Below are 22,263 nucleotides of genomic sequence, written 5' to 3' on the forward strand. Positions count from 1 at the left end.
GAGGTTATTTTTTATTTCAAACTGTCCCTGATGCCAGATTACGGGTTTTTTGTGCATGCAAATGTTTATATTATTTGCCAGGGGTTTGGTAAACTAGTTTACACAACCTATGTCCAGTAGAGTAGCTATGTAAATTTCGTTCTGGGGGGGGGGGGGGTCCGAAACCGGGGGATCCGGGGACGTTTTGTGTGTTATTTGCCAATGAATTCACTAGTAAAAGGTAAATACCAAAAATATGGAGCTTTAGTAACTACGCCTTATAGAAGTGGAAAGAAGTAATAGGCAAATTAAACTCTCCACAGCAACTGTAGTACCACCAATTTCTTGTATAGCTACAGAAACTTTACGAAGTTCGATTCTGGCCAGTAGAAGGCACCAAAGTGATGTTGGATTCACTGGATAAGAAATAGAAAAGATTAAAACAGAGCTTCACTCAAGCGTATAATTGACTCAACCCCTTATATATTGGTGTGGAGGAGAAAATGAAATATCCCACTCCTTCGGGGACGTTGGGACCCACGATGGCCGAAAACCCTTTAGAAAAGAAGGGCGATTTTTCGAGCGTTGCTCGGGTACAGATCAAACTAAAACGGTCGGAAATGCACCAGGAAAAAACCTATACTGATTAGAAAAGTTCGGCCACTTTGGATTTCACTGATTGGGGTATTTATGAATGAGGTTATACATGACGATTTTTTGTATCATTACACTGTAGGACGAGTATATAATTATCGGAAAAAATCACTTTTCGGTCGGAACAAAATACACACCTGAAAAAACTCTAATGATTAGAACTTCAACTAATTTCTTCCTATGGAGTCCAACAGGAGATCTCTATACTTGAGACCAGGTCTTGTACCTTGTGTACATACAGCAGGCTGAACTCATCGCTCCTGAGAGGGAAAATGGTCCAGTATGTTGACGATACAACGCTCTGCATTAAAGCTCCAACAAAACATGAATTATAGAAATCATTTCCTTTTTAGAACTGAATTCATGTATTCAGTTTTTTTTCTAAATTAAATCTGAGCGACCAACAACTCCAAATCAAATGCAACTAAATTTCTGTTTACGGCAAAGAGAGATTTGAGGGTCGCGCTGCTGTGATGGGCGGACGATGTCCTCATAGAGAGAAACTGATTCCACCAAGTTCCTCGGAATGTACCTTAATCGAAGTCTGACTTGAGACAATCACATTGAAAGTACCTGCTCAACGGTTTCTTCAGGCATTTATGCTCTACGGAACCTTTCAATAAATTGTTATTGTGGCCACTTATAAGGTTCAGGTTACTTAGAATTATGTTAAGAAACATTGATTTTAGGTATCAATTGTACGCCGACTAATATATATATATATATATATTATATATATAGATATATTATATATATAATATTATATAATTGAAAAAAATCGCTTCGGTCAAGATAATACACCGGGTAAAAACTCTACCTGATAAGAAGTTCCCCCGACTACTTTGGATTTCACTGACTGAGGTATTATTTCATTGCATTTAGAGATTAATTCAACGACGACTAATAAAATATATAATTATCGATGAAAAAAAAACAAAAATAATCACTTCCGATCGGAATATACTATGGAAAAAATAGAAAAAATACCTCAGTCATTGAAATCCATAAGTAGTCGGAAACTTCTTATCAGTTAGAGTTTTTTTCCCGGTGTATTATCTGACCGAAGCGATTTTTCAATTTTTCTTTCATAATTATTATAAAGATATTAGTCGCGTTTCAATTTTATAACCTAAAATCAATGTTCTAACATATTTCTAAGTACCACTTTTATCTCAACGACTCAACCAGTGAAACCAAAAATCGTCAAAAAATCTGAATCAGTAGAGCTTTTCCTCGGTATATTCCGACCGGCAGAGGTAATAATAATACTTTTTATTGTGTCAACATAATAAAAATTGCATACAATCGTCAAATTAAATTATTTAGAAATATGTATATCTATTTTAAATTTCCCTCATTCATACCCGTTCATATACAGTTCCACACTCATTCCTAAGACTGATACATACTTACAGCCATACGTTTTAAAATCTTCTAAATTTTTACCACCAGAAATAGAGGATGATTCGAATTACTTTAAATTTCATCCTGTAAAGCGGCTCATCTTAAACCTCTTCCACTGAATAAAACACCCTCGACATAAAAAAGTGTCTCAATCGAGCTGTTTTAAATTTTGTTGGTTCATTCAAATTTTTGATTTCATCAGGGAGCTTCTTGATCAGCTTAACACCAACCTCGGATGCTAACGTTTAAATGCGGTCTGTTCTGAGCGGATGTATCCGAAGGTTTGTCCCTGCCTCTTGTCCCGTATTGATATACGTCCTGCCCCGAACGAACTCGCACTTAAATCGGCAGTACAGGGCGACATCGAGGATGTAGAGACAGGGGCAAAGTTAGCAATCCAAGCTCCCTAAAGGCATCTCTGCATGAATTTCGGGATTTCAATTTTGAAATGATGCGGACAGCTTTCTTTTGACTTCTAAATACTCGCTCAAATTTGTATTTAGAACAGCTGCCCATAGCCTCAACTCGTACATTAGATGGGGGTGTACAGGGCCGAAGTAGGCCATTTTTAGTACATCCCGGGAGCAAAATTTTGAAAGGTTCCGTAGAGCATAAATGCCTGAAGAAACCGTTGAGCAGGTATCTTTCAATGTGATTAGTGTCTTAAGTCAGACTCTCGATTAAGGTACATTCCGAGGAACTTGGTGGGAATCAGTTTTTCCTCTATGAGGACATCGTCCGCCATCACAGCAGCGCGACCCTCAATCTCTCTTTGCCGTAAACAGAAATTTAGTGCATTTGATTTGGAGTTGTTGGTCCTCAGATTTAATTTAGAAAAAAACTGAATACATGAATTCAGTTCTAAAAAGGAAATGATTTCTAATATCATGTTTTGTTGGAGCTTTAATGCAAGAGCGTTGTATCGTCAACATACTGGACCATTTTCCCTCTCAGGAGCGATGAGTTCCGCCTGCTGATGTACACAAGGAACAAGACTGGTCCAAGTAATAGATCCCTGTGGGACTCCATAGGAAGAAAGTCGCTATTTAAAATAATTTAATTGTTTTTTTTTCTCGATAATTAGGTATGTATTAGTCGGCGTTGAATTCATACCTAAAATCACCGTCCTAACATAATCCTAAGTACCACTTTTACCTCAACCACTCAATCAATGAAATCCAAAATCGGCAAAAACTTGAATCTGTAGAGAGCTTTTCTTCGGTATTTTACCGACCGGAAGTGATTTTTTTTCTCGATAATTATATAGGTAACGGTGTACAGTTTAATGATAACAAAAATCGTCGCCTAACTCAATCGAAAACCCCACGTTTACCTCAATCATTGAAGTCCAAATTAGTTGAAGTTCTAATCAGTAGAGTTTTTCAAGTGTATTTTCCGACGAAAGTGAATTTCTTTCGATAATTATATACACGTTTTACAGTTTAAATGAACTTACAATGACACCTAAAATCAACGTCTTAACTTAATTATATGTAGTCACTTTACGTCCTCACGACGAATTTGAACGAAGTGGTCGCTAATTTAAAAACTGTTGTTAAACTGTTCGCACCTCCGCTATACTACGCCGCTTCGCACGTGTTACGGTTCAGGTTACTTTGCGACGGTCACGTGACCGCGCCCTATAGAAATACCGTGATTACACTACACTATCCGAAAGGCGAGCCTAAAAACAAAGTATCGTTTGATACTTTATGATTTAAACGAAAGGACAATTATATTTTTAACAACGGTCACTATCAAATCAGTGAAATCAATCAATTTAATGTTTGTATAACCAAGAGTAATGATAACTGTTCCTTTTTTCTCCTGCTCCATGCTTTATTTTTTAAATATGTCTTAAAATTTCGTGGGGGGGGTCCGGAACCCCCCTGGACCCCCCCCTTCGCTACGCCACTGCCTATGTCTGCACCTGCATCTACTTTCTACCACATTCATATTGTAACAGTCAACTTAGTTTCAGTTAAAATAATTAAGTTTTGAAGCATTGGAGATACAACATTATTTTAAAAATCTAGTTTTCACTGAGCTATTGTTACATTATGTGTTGAATCAGTTACATTAATCTTTGGACGATAAAAAATAAAAATTGTCTACATGAATGGGAATTACTGTTTGTTAATTAGCGGAATCTGTTATTTAGCGGGCGCTGTTTTCTTCTAAACGGGACAGATGTCAACCCAAAGTTTTCGAATGAATAGTCCACTTTCAGAGCCATTTAAAATTTAAATGTCCATACTGCCTAAAATACCATAATACCTAAAATACCAGTGTTCTATAAAATCCATATTGTAAATGTTCCTAGGAGCCATTAAAAATTTATGAAAAATCTATATACTGTATAATGTACTAGAAATTTATCTGAAATATCAAATACTAAAAGTTTTAGAATTATTCAAAAATTTATAAAATTGAAAAATCAAAGAATGAAAAAATCATTAAATACTAACACATTTTACAATATTTTGAAGTAAATTTTCAAAAATTACATGAAATAACGTTTAACTTACAGAACATGTTAAACAAATTGTTGTACATTCTCCGTCTGCACTTATACATCTGCTTTAAATGAAAAGTAACTTTTTGAATTTTAAAAACGTTCAAATGACAGTAGCACACAAATTGTAGAGGACATGTGTAAATTTTATTTAAAATATATAGTACGCAAATTAAATAAACATTTTTATCAATACTGTGGTTTCATGATCAATATTATAAAATTGAATGATCAATATATGGTTTTATAGTTCAATATAGTTTCATAATCATTATTTAGAAAAGACTTTAAAGGAAACTGATTAATCACAAACTATATAAATTACTTGAAAACTCTTTATAAATTTTAAGATTTATCAACAAAGTAAACATACCTCACAAAAACCTCTTGCTTTTCGATTATGAAGAAATATTACAAGACAGAAAAAATATTGATATAAACAATATTCCATGTGATGATTAAGATGAAAGACAAAATATATTAAGGCAACCATTTTTAAGATAGCTATCCAGAAGATTTTACTTTTTAAAAATCTATTCTACTGATTTAATCATAATGCATTCTTTTTCTTTCACCTTTTTATCATCTTAAACTGTCAAAAATCTTTTAAAAATGCACTTTGAAAACTTCTAATTCTGCAATAACGGTCAAATCGTATTTATCTTTCACTTTCTCCAAATTAAAATTTTATATTTCTTATTTTCTTCCAATTTAATTAACATCTTATATTATTTAAATATAAATTCTCTTAACATCGTTTAACCCATTTTAGAACGCCATTTATTAAGAAAAAGTTTAACGTACAAACATATTTTCAAAAAGGAGTAATTCGAAATTAGCATGTATCTATTTCTATCGAACTTTTCTATGTTTGCCTTCTGCTACTTGAAGGACAAGGTATGTTTGTGTTACTGAATAAACAATAATGCTCTGTCTATTAAACGCAGTTAACTTTAGTTCCCGGATGGCTCCTGTAGAAAATAAATACCATGTACTACGCGCTTAAGAAGTAGAGTGTTGCATCATTTAAACTTAAAGGAGTTTTCTACTTTGGGGTAATTATTATTGCCTTCCACACACACTGAAGTACTGTTTTATATGACAAATGTATGAAGTATGAAAGTGAGAGTGGTTTAACCTTTTCACGAGAGATCAATTTTTTTCTTGGGAAATGACACTAATTATTAACAAGATGACTAATGGCAAATAAAAGTGTTTTACGTGGAGGCCGAAACACTCGGTTTTCAGCATTTGATGAGACTGCACAAATATATAATATCCAACCTTTCAATAACCTGAAGTAGCTTAGTTCCACGTCACCCAAGGGGTTCATTACCATTCATTCCTCCAGTCCTAACCTGAAATAATCCTCAAACTCCAAGAACCTCTGGGTGTTGTCTGTAAAAACCACCTGCTCTTGAACAAGCATGTATTGTTTGTTGTCTCTTTCGACTAATCACTGGTACAGTCTGTGTCGGCAAAAAGATGACAGTCGACAGATGTACGGAATACTTGACCTTGAACTGTCTCATTGGCCCCGCGCTAACAGTTTGGCAAACAAAAATTGTGTCAATGTTACGTCGTTTTAAACATCTCCGTCCATGTCCATCCTTCTTCAGTCCAGACTGGAGAGATACACATCGTATTATTGTCCCGACCAGTTAATAAACTTTGCACTTCGAGTTAGGTTTATTACGCCAAATTACTTACATTTAATACAAGCATTTATTGTGACTTAGTAATATTCATTGTAAGTGTTCTTTTATAAACTTATGGATTAGTAAAATATCTACAGTTCACGACTGAGTATAATCAACTCATAATGTGATTATGAGTTCCTTTACAATGTGAATTGTAACAGTTCCTTTACAATTTCATAATAATTATATTTTTGTTACAGTGTGTAATTTAAGAATAATAAATGTTGATTTTAGTTGTCAGTACATTAAATATACAATCCGTAATTGTAATCAATAGGCAATGTCTTAAAAATGTAATGCAATTAGATATTGTTTGCATTTAATTTCGGCACGATATTTACAAAACTATATAGCCTACAATAATAGCAGGTAGTTCACAAAATCTGTAATAAAATTAAACTCAGCTATATATCCAATTCAAACATTTGTCACTCAAAACTAATTATTTATTAAAAATAAAACAAATAATCCTATAGAAAAGTTTTAATGCAACATGTCAGAAAATTAAAATATGCTGCTAAGAAGGAACCCTCTCACTTAGGCTACACGCTGGCGTCAGTGACAATTTAATGCTAAACGTACCGGGAAATGTTACGAAATTTATCAGATGGATGGCAGCACCTCTGTAGCCAATTTTATTTGTCTGTTTTTCCTTTAATTTTTAAAACTGAGTTATAAACTAGATAATTACAGAATGTTATGTATGTAAACAAAACATTTATTTTATTTATAACAAAATTACTGAACTTCTATTTGAATTTTAAAATAAAAATTTGCAGGTTGTCATTTTGTGGAGAGTATTTTTTTTTTTTTTTTAATTTATAAATTAATACTTTTAAAATCTCTTGACAAGCTATGCGCCATGCCGCCGCTGCCACGAGTCCTCGATTGTCGCGAAGCACAACTGCAACAAATAGCAATATTTATGGGTTAATACGTACCCTCTACGTCAACCATAACAATCAATAGCATCCCACAAACTCCGTAAAATATCGTAATAAGCCACAGATAAATCCGAGACCTTCCATTTCCAAACAACATATTATACAGGAAGATTAAACTATTAACAGTAAAGAGCTACAATAAGTTGTATTTGTAAGTTCTAATTTTAATTTGGTGTTTGGTGAATGGACATGTACTAGTGTGTATTTTCCTGCAAGAGAGAGTATAGGTCTTGGTTATACGGGCAAGTGGAGTATAAGGGATATCCATGTCGAATGTGAACTAATACACAAGTATAAAGATTACAAATAATGTAGTGTTGGGATATTACAAATATATTACGTGTAGTAATTATGGTCAAATGGTTGTAATGCAACAGTGGCTTGTTAGCTCAAATTGCTCCCGAGTATATCTTGATTTGATCGGAATGTTTCGGTGAACTTTCTAATGGCGCCGCCTCTACCAAGGTTCGGCTAGCCGCCCCTGTGCGCTCCGCGGATTTAAAGGAGACGTCCCAACTTAATAAGACTTTTCCGTCATACGCACGTTTTATCATGACTTTTCATTATGAATATGACTAATTAATTGCCGGACGTAATTTAGTTCCTGGCTAAATATAAAATTTATGTTTTAAGATGTTGTAATTTAATATCGTAATTAATTAATGTTATTACCACATATTTTCCATGTGGATGTAGAGTCAAGCTCCAATTTACCTTCCTCTTAGTGCAGCGTCTGGGATTTGATGCTGTTACAGATTTGATTCCTGAAATCTGGAGTCATGTTTGTCTCAAAAGATAAAAGCAAACTTTAAATGAACTCGTTACATAGATTCGGCATCCGAGATACCACAAGATATAGTGTAAAATAGATGAAGGTGTATTCTCATGTTCTCATTAGGTGCACTCAATGTAATCCATCCTTCGTAAGTTGCTATGTAATTATGTTCACGATTTTGCCATTACAAGTTTGATCCTGTTCTAATCTATGAACCTACTAAAGTAAGAGACCAAATCAATAAATTGTTATATAAAACTAGTAACATATAAGGGTATTTCCTACAAACAAAGATTCTTTAAGACATGGAAATTCTAGTAAAAAAAGAGTAGTCTACTAAACAATATTTAATTTGAAATTTGATTTATAACAAGGATTTCGTAATAAATAGATGAATATAGTCTAGATCTCGAACAGCTGGTCAAGTGTCTGTCCCTCACCGCCTCACACTGAACTGATTTTATGCCTTGGACATCCACGGGGTACTACCTCACACCACAAATGGACGGACGAATTTGTTTACATCTTGTCTCTCAGTTGACTTGCGACCTCCGTCAGGGAAAACATTGAAATTTAGTGCACCATGGGATTGTTGCTGACAGTTCCAGCAGTGATGACGAAAATATAGTTCTACTGTATTCAGTTAGTAAAGAAAAAATCGGGCGCACCTCGTGAATAAAAAAGGGGATTTTTGTGAATGCCACCATTTGAAAGTAGATTTAGAGGGGGGCGAAGAGAAATGCAGACTAAGTAAGGAACGATATTCGAAGAGGTTTTGACATTTATAGAAACCGATATAAAGAGGAAAAGCACGAATTACAGGAAATCAATCACAAGCAGAGGACGGCTAGCTCTATGCTTGGGGTAGGCTTTTTTAATTATTAAGAACCAGCAAACTCACAAACGTATTTTTTAGTTAATATCGGCAAAAACATATTTTAATACATACACAAAAGCTTAAAATTTATATTTGGCTTTTACAACAAAGACAAGAAACGTTATTATTATAATTTGTTTTGTATTTTATTTCTTACATCTTTTTCACTACGTACTAAAAAATGAAACATTAAAAATATTAAAATTTTTTTAACATTGTTTCCAGTAACAAGGCTACTATATGCCACGAAAAGAGTTGTTAATCATACAAGGAGCTTTAAAATAAGGAATTAGTTAGCAAAAATTGATTTTTTTGAGGTTCAAATAACACGGATGACACGGTTCAACGACCAATACAGACACCGCGCATGTGGAGCTGAAAACGTACACGCGGATGCCTGTACAAATCGGTCGGCAAGCGATTCCAAAACATCCATTCACTGGACGAATAATAAGCAGGTGATCGATCTGTGCCGAGAATCCAACCCTCCGCCCAGTGCGGTGTGAGGCGGCCTTAAAGAGTACATAGGTAAAAAAAAAATGGCCCTGACGGGTTTACGACGTGGAACTACAGTTCGTTTACCAAATGTTTGATAAACCTAAGATTTAATCGTTAAATTGGAAAGTAATAGCGTATTTAGACTTTGTCTAGCTTCCATTTTTAGTAGGTAGTGTTTAACGTAATCGATCCTAACTGTTTGTAATATTTAAGTTTATTGGTTGGCAATTGGGATCTTTCCCGACTTTCTCTTACGTCTGCCTGTCCGTATGTAGAATATCTAGAAAACAAATATTAAAATTAAAACGATAACTGTTTTGACACATGATTTCAACGCTTAGTTCAGACATAACATGCCGTAGTGTGTCCAATAGAGGGCCAGTCATAACACTATCACAGTTTTTACTAACACATTGTTGACTAATTTATAACATTAATTCAAATAGTTGGGTGCTTTGAATTCAATATTAGCCTACGTCACATTAGAATTCTCATTCTGTTTGGTTATCAAACGTCAAATAGTTTGAGACAAATAATGGCTTAATTTAATAGAACCACAAACACGTATATGAGCACACAGATGGATATGGAAGGTATTAGCAGTCGATTGCATTTGAGTAATGGTTTAGAGAGCGAGAGTTGAGGACTGAGTGCAAGTAGTAGGCACGGCGCGGCGGGCCTGCGGTAACGCATACTGAAGGGGGAAATGTACAGGAAATAACGAAACAAAGTATTCGGACGAAATATTCAACAGATTTTAAAATTTAACATTTCTAAATTTATAGTAAAATTTCCATATAATGACTACATGCAAATTGTTATTTTCAAATTGATATAGAAGTCCGTACAGTAATTTTGTTATTATAAATAAAATATTTTTTTAAATTATCATACATAAACTTTTATGATGATCTAGTTTACAAATCAGTCTTCAAAATTAAACTCAGCTGAAAATTGAGGGGAAAACAGAAAAGAAAGTTCATCATTTTGGTGCTGCTCCGTGGTGGCTTAGTTAGGAACTAATCTCGGCACTTTTAGACTTTTCTGACATTCTACGTACAAACCCATTTATAGAACCATAATCCTAAAAATAACTAACCGATACAATACTGTTAGAGATTAATAGAGATTAAAATACTTTAACTTGTTTCAAAATTGTAGATGCAGAATCAAATACAGTGTAGACTCAGGCAACTAGGACTAGTCAACAGAATTCATTAATTTTGCGCTTAGATCCGTCAATGGTTAGCAATGGGCCTGGCCTCTGGATAGCGCTATGAACTGTAGTTACGGCTAATCTTGTGTGTTTTTATCTTTACTGAGCACATAATACTTCGTTGCAAGATTTCATTTCAACTTAGGCATCAGCGAGGAAACGCTTCAGGGCGTAAGAAACGCCGCAGTTAAAATATTTTAGTAGGTACCTACTTTTTTATCTCTACATTAAAAACAGTTTAGTAATTGGAATGCTAATATAATGTTGAAACAGTTGTGCATCTGTATTCTTACATTTGGATAAATCTACAAAACCCCTAAAAATAACTTTTGATAAAATACCTATGTGTCTTATATGAAGACGAAATATAATGCTATGTTATTTTATATCCAATATGGTGACCTCAGTCGACATGATTATACATGAAACGATCACCATAGCGAGTAATCCGCCTCAGTGTGACACAAGTAATCAGTAAAAAAATATTGTAATATTTAGAGTATTTTTATTGGAAAAAACATATTGGAAATGGATTCTGGTTTATTGGAATCATTATAATGTTTATTACTTCAACCCAATTTAAAAAAAATTAAAAACCTATTGGATATCCTGAACCTTCTTAAATATGTTTTAGGGACTTGTAGCTCCAGGTCCTAAACCGAATTAATATTTCAAATAATTTTTACTTTCTCGTTATTCAAAGTCGATTTTGAAATATTTCGTTTAATTCCCCTTTGCCCTCCAGAAATGTTGCCTCAGTCGTCTTAGCAAAATAATAACATGGAGTGAGAGAGATATTTATTTCCAAAACTTTTAGGTTGGTACAACGGTCGATGAACCAAAGTGGTCCAAGTTCTCCACGAAGGAGATCGTAAACATAGTCTACGCACGAGAATCCGATAGTTTCTTTCAAAGAATTTGTCACTTTCACTCAATATTAAATTTGTTTATTACAATGTACAAACTAAAATTAAAACTTTATTGTGAAATCCTTTTGCTTAAAGTTAGTGAAAAATGATTTACGTTGATTACTTAAAAACCGGGAATTTTTATATCTTTGTAAATTTAAGTTGGTAACACTGGCTAGCAGGTAGACCGTCTACCAGCTGATTTTGCCGCATGTGTTTGTGAAGGAGGGTTGGAGGCGGCTTGACCAGTGTCAACTACTAATCCACTACAACTGTCAACGATGAATAAAGGAGTGTTCAGACAATACCTTGCAGCTTTCATAGGTATTTATTCAATATATTACTTGTTATTTAATTTAATAATGTTTTATTTTTAATCTTAAGCAGCTTTTCTTATCTTAAGTAAATCCAATCCAAGTTGATAATTTGTGAGTGGGTAAATATCGTCATTTACTCGTATGCATCTCAACTAAATAACTTCCAATCTAGGAAGATTCATGAAACTTATTTGATAGTTGTTGATAACTACTGCTTTATATTTTTATTTATTAAATTATATTTTTTGTAATATTAAATATAATTATCATAAAAAATAATGACTTTCCATTGTTTTGAAAATATTTCTCCCTCAATGTGAAAGTTACAAAGTAGCCTATTACACCAATTGTAAATTAGTTTACATCATTGTACAGTGCACACTTTGAACTTAAAATTTGTTTTATATTCTATGTTTCTCAATGTAATGTCTGTCTATCCGTAGTTTTAATTTACTTACAAATCCTAACTTACAATCTGTTCAAGATACTTGAGCAACAGTGACTTCGTAATTTACTAAATTACATCAGGTATTGTTATTTATATTTTTTATTTGTATTGCTGGAATATAAACATATTTTTACTGATTTAAAATCACAGCATAAAACTGCATTTTGTTTTAACAGCGTTTCAAAATGTGTACATTTTACAAACGTAACTTATAGTCGACACGTATAAAGTACCTATTAAACGTAAAATCATTTTAAATCATAACGTTGAGACCTAACATATTCGGATGTGTTGGGTTTTAGTAAAGATGACTCAGAAAGCGCATTTTTGCCATTGCTATGTAACCACATATAATGGGGTTTTTATTGGAATTGTTTATTTTACAGCATAACTGTATTTTATTATGCTAATAGTATAGTAGTAACTAGTTTTGATATACATTTCGTATTTCTATTGTTCTTGTTGAACAAAATACCGGTTAACTCCAGTGATTACCCTTGAGACCACTGTTGTGAATATTTGTGCCGTATTATATTTACATTGCGCTGTTAAATACATGAATCGAGAAAAAAAGCGTTATGTGACACTGCAGGTATCTACAGACTTTAAACTCTAACCAATCGTATTAATTACCATAACTAAACAGGTATATTGAGGTATAGTCCTTAAGGATTAAATAAAAACTGTCAGTGTTGACACTGCCGAGAGTCTACATATGTCGGTTGATGTGGACAAGAACAACCTGGTAACAAGGATCATGAAAGATTACGTACATGGACAAGCAACCCAAGAACTGTCTAAACATGATCCAATAATCATAGTAGCAACCCCCATGCGGGTAACGAATATGGAACAATTCCATGGGATCCAAAAAAAAAAAAGAAACATAGATGAAGCTCATCCTCAGATGCGATGCTTTGGAATGACGCCAAGCTAATCGGTGTGTTGGTAAACTTTTGACTGCGAAGAGTACATTCCCGTCAAGGTCAGATTTTTCAACTATAGGATCGTGCACCGTAACGTTTACGATTACAGCCTGAACCCGTTATACGGAAAACCTCCAATTTCACTGCAGAACCCTTGTGTCTGTACTCATGTTTTGAACAATATTGGATATCTTCAAAATAATGGACTATGGGCTATTTCAAATGAAACAGATAGTGACAATTTCCACATTAATAAGACGTAAAAATGTGCTGAAAATATTTCTACTTTTATGGATGGACTTACGAAAACTTTTTTATTTTGAACTTGTCTGTTGATTAAACAAGTAATAAGCTGTACAATATTTCAAAAGAGGTGGGAGAAAACTGGATAGGAGTAGTAGTATGAATGAATCTACTGAATTGGGAAATTCAGAAGTTAGTGAATTAAAAGTTTTCACATTGATGTTTCCAGCTCGACCATAGAGCATTGTCGTAAATGGCTGTCGTATCGCAAAAGGCTGATCTCGCTCCACTTAGAGCATCTATTTAAAGAAAGTTAGTGAATGTAGTTCCATTTTACATTAGGAACTCAATAAGAAATACATAAATGGTTAATAAATGGCTTTGTATGGTCTGCCGATATTTGGCTGTTGGATATTTATCTTGAGAATGTTGGCTGCCATTATTAGCATAGATCATTAATTTCGTTATTTCACTATTTTACAAATTGGAGCACATATTACATTTTAAAATTAAATAGTCCATCTTCATTTGTGCCTCATAATAAAAATGTTAAAACTTTGTACGCCCTTATTTTAGCAATAGAATTTCTGGAAGTTGTCTCATTTATAGATTATATGTTTAATACACATCCAAACTTCTTTTATTGTTCAATGTTGTCATTAGTTGTTAGAAAATATCAGGAGCTTTTATTTGTTTCACCCCATATTAATACTAATAAATATTTTATATATTAATAAATATACTATATTAATAAACAATTATTATTTATTTATTGATATATGATTTTTTATTTGAAAAAATATACATTTAACAAGAAGAACTAGAAAGCGAAGATTTGCACTAATCATACCTTTAAAATGAGACAAATCCCATCATTCTTCGACAGTAAAATATAAGGGCGTAAATAATCAAGTTCAGTTATTAAATAATAAATCAGAATCTTATAATTCTCCTTGTACAAAAACCGTTTTACCTCTTATCACAGATCATATTAGAATTCAATTTCTTAAATTTTTAATTTACTCGAAATTCCAAAGTATTAAAGCACTTTCGAGATTTTTTATTTGTGCGCACAAAACCACTATCTTGAAAATATTTTACTTTAGATTACTATTCCTGATCAATATTCTTATTTAAGCAGTTTATTTTTCATTATAAATACATGTATACAGTCAGTGCAGTCATGCGTTTCCTAAAACTACTATGAAAACAATTGTGCATTTTATTCCCTATTTTAAAATTGTTAATTTATATTATTCTGATAAAAGATAAATTAGAAATACCTTAGGTTTGTCGTTTTCCTACGCTTTAGATTATTTTCAATATAGGTATACAATCAAAACTAAGGGTTCTTCACCATTAAATTCCGGATGGTATCTCAACTCCTTTCCATGTTCCCAACTACTTTTTTCTTTGTCCTTGACCAACTCGATTCTAGAATATCATCTCACAGACCTACATTATATTTTCGCTTGACGCTCTACTGACTGGTCTTCAATGTGCAGGATCCCTGGCCGCGATGGTGGCCGGAACTTCATACGGTTGGGTGACTCCTCTGCTCTCGAACTTCCACGATCCGCGGGGTGACCTTCCATTGACCCACGAAGAGAGTTCGTGGGTCGTAGCCCTTATCGAGTTCGGCAACCTCTTCACTTCAATTCCCACAGGGATATTAGTGGATCGCTGGGGCCGCAAGCTTTTTCTTCTCGGAACTGCCCCGATCTACATCTTTAGTTGGGTTCTGATCCTCACTACAAGATCCGTTAACGTTCTCTACTTCGTTAGAATTATCCAAGGGCTCGCGATGGGCGTCATTTACACTGCCCTTCCTGTGTATCTCGCTGAAATCTCCACTCCAGATATCCGTGGGGCGCTCACCACTTTCTTCGAAGGAATGTGGTACTTGGGGATACTCTTAGAATATATTTTGGGCCCATTTCTCTCATACTCGACTTTCACCCTTGTCACTCTCACCGTGCCCGTTGTCTTTCTTGTGACCTTCGTCTGGGTACCTGAGTCACCCTACTTCCTTATCATGAAGGGCCATGAAGAAAGTGCTGTCAATTCGCTTGAATGGCTTCGCGGTTCTAAGAATGTGCGGGAAGAGTTTAACTTAATAAAGAAGACAGTAAATGAGGAACAAAATGATAACAGATCATGGAAGGATCTTATAGCTACAAAATCTGATGTTCGAGCCCTCCTTATTGTAGAAATCGTTGTCTTGACAAAGTTTATGAGTGGAATATCAGCTGTTTTGTCGTATTCTTCCGACATGTTTGCCTCTACGGCACACTCCGCCCTGACCGCGGATCATTACACTATTATTATGGGATTACTTCTTCTCGTCACTACCATTCTTGCCGGAAGTCTTGTCGACAGAGCAGGAAGAAGGCCTCTGCTCTTAATATCTTGTTTGGGGTGTGGCCTTTCCGAATTTTCCGCTGGTCTTTACTGCTTCCTCGACTCCAAAATTCCCCTAGATGTCTCAGGGTACGACTGGATCTTCATGCTATCGATCATGACCTACTGTTTTATCTTCTCTCTAGGGTTAGGCCCTCTTGTCAACACACTCAAAGGGGAGATCTTCCCTTCATCGACCAAAGGATTTGGGTCAGGACTGACCACAATGACGGATACAATTTCCTGCTTTGTCTGTCTCAAGATATATCAAGTGATTACTGATAGCTATGGAGTATTTTTGAACTTTTGGATTTTCTCTGCCTTTAGTTTTTTTGGAGCTGTCGTTATATACTTCATTGTGCCAGAAACTAAGGGTAAAACCTTTTCGGAAATTCAAAAAAGCTTAGGGGTACCGAAACATAGTCCAATAGCTATCGTACAATATGATTTTAATGCTGCAAATGAACAAATTGAGATTATTGCAGAAGATTAGCAATACTTTTCTGTTCGTTGTAAAATATCCAGTTAAATGAACTAACATAACTCAAATTCTAATCCACTAATATTATTTTTGTTTCACTACTCAAAACATTAAATTATAATACAGAGATGTTATTCCTTCCTAATAAAGATTTGGTTAACGTTTTATCAAAACATTAAAACTACGATAAAACAGGAAATACTAACTTTTATTTTACAGACATCTCTGATGTTACTAAAATTGATATTACTTTTTAATTAGAATAAATATTTATTTATCGTTTATCATAAATTTTACCAGTACTCTCAAATATTATTTCCGTACCTAATTGTACTTGGTTTTAATAGTTGTTATGGTCTAGTCCGTATTACCAACAACTACCTTTGCACATTATATATTATAATATAATTGTAGTATTATTATATTATATTACTTATAGTAATATATTAGATTATTATACAAAACGACACTCAACGTGTCTTAAAAAATTCCTATACAATCAACAACGTTGCTGTGTTTTTAATGATAATATCTTTTATAGACAAACTTCTATCAATGTGATGTATGAAAATATATTATAGAAAATAGAGAATAATAATGTAACAAATATGTATATGCGTGTTTGTATGCAATTTTTTGGAGTTAAAAGTAGTAAAATTCCAAGCTTACTTTACAAAAAACATTAGAACCAACTTTATCTAAAAAATTATTTTTATACCAAAGCTTTACACTGACAAAAAAATAAAACATTTAATTATTTATTTAAATAACCAACTAAATCCTCTCCATATAATACTATATAAATAACAATAAAAACTGAGCAATCGGTAAAACACATTCAATACTCGGACTCATCAGTTTTGGTTTAAAGATGGATTGAGGATCCCCGTCATAAAAGTAGGAAAGATCGGTAATTATTTTGGTGAACAAAATATTCAAGGTAGTTCTTTTATTTTGGAAAGTAATTTTGTTCATTAAGTTTAAAGAGGCATGTTTCTATGTACAATGGTATTTACGCGTAAATACCACTTTAAAACTGGGTATTTCCCTGGAAAAGGAAAAGTATGCCTATAACATATTTAATGCAATACGTTTATAAAAACTGTATATATAGTTAATTTAATTATATAATTTATTACAAACTGAATATGTGAATTATATTATATTTGATATAGTCTATTTTTGTTATTTTTTAGATGTTTAAATGTACAAATAAACAGAAGCAATAACTTTTGTAACTACTAGTGGTATTTCATAGTATATATGATGACCACTATTTTAATATTTAGTTGTAGTACATTATTATTTGTCTGAGTATTTCTGGCTATTGTTACAGAGCTTATTGTTATTTATTTATTGTATTTGTAATTTAGTGTAATGTGTGCAACTTCGTCTCAAAGTAAAGTTATTTTCTAAAAATCATGATGTCTATTTTTTACCTATTTAGAACCATGCAACAGTTTTACGGTTTTAAAATCACCTTACAATATAAACAATTTTATGCTGCTCTGAAACCGGTTATATTTAGTAGGCTATGATTTGTATTTTTGTTTTAAAACTTGACGAAAATACGGTCTGATCGACTTCACCACACAGCATTACTAATAACTGTATTTCTTCCAAAACATACCGTTGGAATCAATGATAATTTCGATTACTAAATTGTTAACTACAACGTCCCTGATATACTGTGGGTTAATTTAAGGACTACGGCTAGTAAATATAATTCATGGAAGTCCCAATCACCGCATTCGACAATTTATTGCCAAAAAAAGACCCAGATCGTATGATAACAACAAACAGTAATTGCAGTTTCTGTTATACTGTTAGGTAATATGAGGAACGCCGCGGACAACAGCTAGAAAATATAATTCATGGAAGAAATTATAAATGTTACTCAAACTCAGTGGGTCTCTTAAATCCCAATCACCGTCTTTAAAAATGTGTTAAGTTCCAAAAAAAACCCGAATCGTATAATAACAAAAAAAATAATTAGAGGTATCTTAAAAGAAAATTTTAATTTTTAAAAACTCTTTTTAAGTGTGCTCTTAACTTAAGGTGTTATTGGGAAAACTGGAGTTGAAGATTTTAAAAGAATATTTTAGGTTCGACACGATCTGGACTGTTCGTATTTGTTCCAGTTGAAACAAAAAAATACAGCTGTGGTAAAAATGAAGTATTGCAATGGATTTAGTAAAGTTATCTCTGTATCTCTGTTCCGCAGTTTAACAAAACTTGAATGTCAGTTAAAATTGCATGTTTGAAAAATTCAGTTCTGCGTTGCAAGACAAATTAATTGCTTATTAATGTTCATCAATTGTACGGCTAAATTGTAAACAAACAAACATCTGGGCGATATCGCTGCTTTGATATCACATATATATTATAGTCAATTATGTTCTTCTTCAATATTACAAAACACTCTATTATTATAACATTGAGATAAGTTTAAGATAAAACGTTAATAAGTGATAAGAGCTTATTCAGGTCTTAAGGGTCTGTTCCCTGATGAAATTGATTAATTATTCTTGAGATTTGAAGTAATCTTGGATTACTCCGATGCAATTTTTATGGACCATGTAAAAACTAATATACAGGCTCTTCCTGGTACCTCGTGATCGACAGAACACCTCCTACACCCCTATTAAACGTACAGAATTCCTACACAATCAGGGGTCGGAAACGTACAAACTGGGGAGGGAAAAAATATCTGTATTGCAGCACTTTCTATGGTAATATATTTTTGAGGCAAAGCTTACCCTACAATACATCATTTGTATGATCGTTAAATATATGTAATTTTGTAGTCAGCCTATAATATCTTCATGGTAGATTAAAGCACCAACATACCGATTTGTAATCCATTAAAATTGAAGGTTTACATTTATGTTATTTACCTAGTATTTGTTTTGACTGTATCTAATATAGTTTTTATTGTTAAATCCAAATTTTACATGTAACGAGAACAAATCTTCTAGCAAAGCTACCATTTTGATAGAATCGATAAAAACAAAACTTAATTATTTTTATCAAAGCTTATGTATCAAATATATTCTTTTAATAATGAACGAAACTCAATAAATGTAAAATAAAACTACTGTCAAAAACAACTTGTTATTTATGTAGATTACAAACATTTGTATTTTCTTATGTTTTAATCTAAAGAAATCTACATGCTGCAATAGGTAATGGTATTATGACCGAAGTTCAACAATGTAGTTACAGTCAGCTAATTAGAACTAATAAAATTAAAACAGCTAATTGTTATGGCTAACAAACTAATGATGTGCTATCACATAATGATTATGTATATTGTTTAGTACTCGTACTTTAAAAGGCCAATATCTCTCTTGTATATCAACGACTTTCTTAAACTTGGTACGTTGGATTTTTCTCGCTAAAATATAATAAATGTGACTATTTTTATTGTATGTCGCCTCCGTTTTGAAAATAAAGCTTGTAAAAATACAGGGTGATTCACGAAGACATGCAGAAACTGTGGAAGCTCATTCTACATGTAAAAATAATAAAAAAAGTTTATACAAACGTGGCGTACCTACCAGAAATACATGGTTTGTTAGCGAGATTACAGCTAGCGAAAGAGTTCGCCCGGATTTCAGCTCCCCATGTAAAACGAGGTCTTACTGAAATTCTGGTAAGATAGATTAAGGAGCGAATTAATATTTTCTTATGAATTTTGACCGGATAAATTGAATAATATAAAACCCAGAAATGTAAGTTAAGTATAGTTTTGGGAAAACCAGCGTCAAATGCAAAACATGGAGTGAAAAAAAGTACATTTTCATAATTGTGCAACAATAACTTTGTGATTTCACCAAAGAAAAAAGATCAAAATTTCTAATAAAACTTGTAGAAACTTTTATTCTGAACAAAACTGTGCATATAAAGTACACAGAAAGTGAACAAATTTTGGATTAAATGAAATTTTTAATCGTGAGGTAAAATCCGAGTGAAATCTTTCGCTAGCCGGTTATATAGTTTATATAACCTGTTTTCATTATTTTTACATGTAGAATGAGCTCCCACAGTTTCTACATATCTCCTTGAATCACCTTGTATCTTAACAAAAGAAAGCTATTAATACGTGTAAGTAACAAAGTGGTAAAATTAAACTATCTACATGTTTATATTTCTGGACTGTACAATTTGATGATATTGAAGATACTGGTTCTCCTATGCGGCGAAAAAATTGAACGCAAACTAGCGAATATATCATATATTTTATTCTAAACAAGCATTATCAAATCAAGCTCCATACACTATTCGACTTAACACGTTGTTTCATCCAACATGACAGGTTGGCAGAGTAGGCTGGGATTGGTTTGATTGTGTATAGAGGCGAGCGAATCTCTGGTTTACCACCTCGGCTGTAAACACACGCTACATCGTAAACGTACCGTTAGCGCTTTGGAAAGCCGACCGGGTTCTGTAGTATTCGTAAATTGTGCATCCTAATTTCAAACAAACATGGTACTGTCCGGTACAGACTTTTTTTAGTTTATGATTACGTGGAAAACTCTGTATACAATGCCCCAGAGATAAAAACGAACTTTCTATTACTGTACTGTAAATTAGGTAACCTGCTCGACCAGTATTTAAGGTTTTCTCTTCCTCAATGAATGTGAACCATTTCAACATGGTATCTGCGGTAATAATAATGAGTTTGAATTCGTGATAGTTATGGTTACTAGCTAGGAGAATAGCAACACATGTCTCCCTAGTGTACAAACAGGTTTTTTTATAACTACGAACATCCAAAATCCAATTTAATGGTTTCCATTTTTGTATGGATGTGTGAGTGAACGAGTGGACACAAGCCGAATTTCCCAACCAGTGTGATGCGGGAGAGGCTTTCTCAGCAAAAAAGTGCACAAAAAGAATTCGTTTCATCATGAAGGGCTGTATCGGAAAACCAAGAAAACGGATGTTACGGAGGCAAAGATATTGTGTTTGAAGATAATGAGACTACAGTATGCCTTAGGTTCATGTCTATAGTTTGACAACACAATATGACTTACTAGTTTTATTTTGAATACCTCTTACTCCAAACTCAGAAATATATTAGAAACGACTGTTTAGTACCTAATCCAATGTGGAGAATTTACTTTTTTGGAAAATACTAAGGCACGCTCAATGTATTACATTAGGTGAGTGGGACTCGCACCCGCTAAGCTAACCTAGGGCTCTTACAATATCAGGCCATCATCGGTTGGGCAACGCCGGGCTGTATTACCTTTTCTTGGTTTTCACCACCCCCTCTCTACATAACAAGAGACTGTATTCCAAGTCTGTCCGTCAGAGACTATTTCCCAAACAACCTGTGACCTGTGAGTGTTGGCCTGTGACAATCTTCGAGTCTTCCTTTCGTTTTCCTACCGTCTACAGAAGAAGAATGTGAATTGGCGTCGTCGTGCTCCGCATCCCCATATGGACACTCCGAGCATTCATACTTATACAGGCCAAGCTCGAAAGTTACCATGGCCGGTGACGAACTGAATCAGATAGAAATGTTCTTTCCCGTGTTTTCACTCCATCCATTCTCTCAGGTCTCTATTTAGCCTGGCCGCCTAACATCCTCTGCTCTCTAGCAGCCATCGTTCCTGTCATTCCCTCATGGAGTGGTTTCTCGAGCCTCGGTGCGAGTTACCCACATCGTTTTACCTCGTACACCCTCTTCCTTTCAAAATCGCGTAGGTCGATTGGAATGGCCCCAGCCACCAAGTGGAAGGCCGGTTCTTAAACTGTTCGCCAAGCATGTGTCTAAGTAAGCTTACAGAGGCTAGACACTTCTAGGCTGAAGTAATACTTGAAGTGGTTCCAGCTTAGAAGAAGAAAGAAAAGGGTGGTTGTTTAGTCGATAAGAGACTGGCACATCCAGGAGTACGGGCGTCTGGGTGTCCATGAGGATTTTCCAACCCCCTGCGAAAAGAAGCATTCGCGATCCGGAGTACCCTTTT

The 22,263-nt window shown here is 33.9% G+C and overlaps 1 protein-coding gene across 3 annotated transcripts in view; it reads left to right on the forward strand.

Moving 5' to 3' along the window:
• Nucleotides 1-11,319: 11,319 nt before the first annotated feature.
• Nucleotides 11,320-22,263, forward strand: part of LOC124354064 (facilitated trehalose transporter Tret1-like) — a 28,335-nt gene continuing 17,391 nt past the window's right edge. For 2 of the 3 annotated variants that reach the window (XM_046804241.1, XM_046804242.1), the window contains exon 1: nt 11,670-11,794. In XM_046804241.1, the coding sequence (XP_046660197.1) occupies nt 11,752-11,794 (43 nt within the window). In that variant the 5' untranslated portion in view covers nt 11,670-11,751. Of the gene's footprint in view, nt 11,795-14,909; nt 16,973-22,263 lie in introns of those variants that run through there. The other variant, XM_046804240.1, reaches the window with a different exon arrangement.

The sequence above is a fragment of the Homalodisca vitripennis genome, chromosome 2 (genome assembly GCF_021130785.1).
Source record: "Homalodisca vitripennis isolate AUS2020 chromosome 2, UT_GWSS_2.1, whole genome shotgun sequence".
NCBI lineage: Eukaryota > Metazoa > Arthropoda > Insecta > Hemiptera > Cicadellidae > Homalodisca > Homalodisca vitripennis.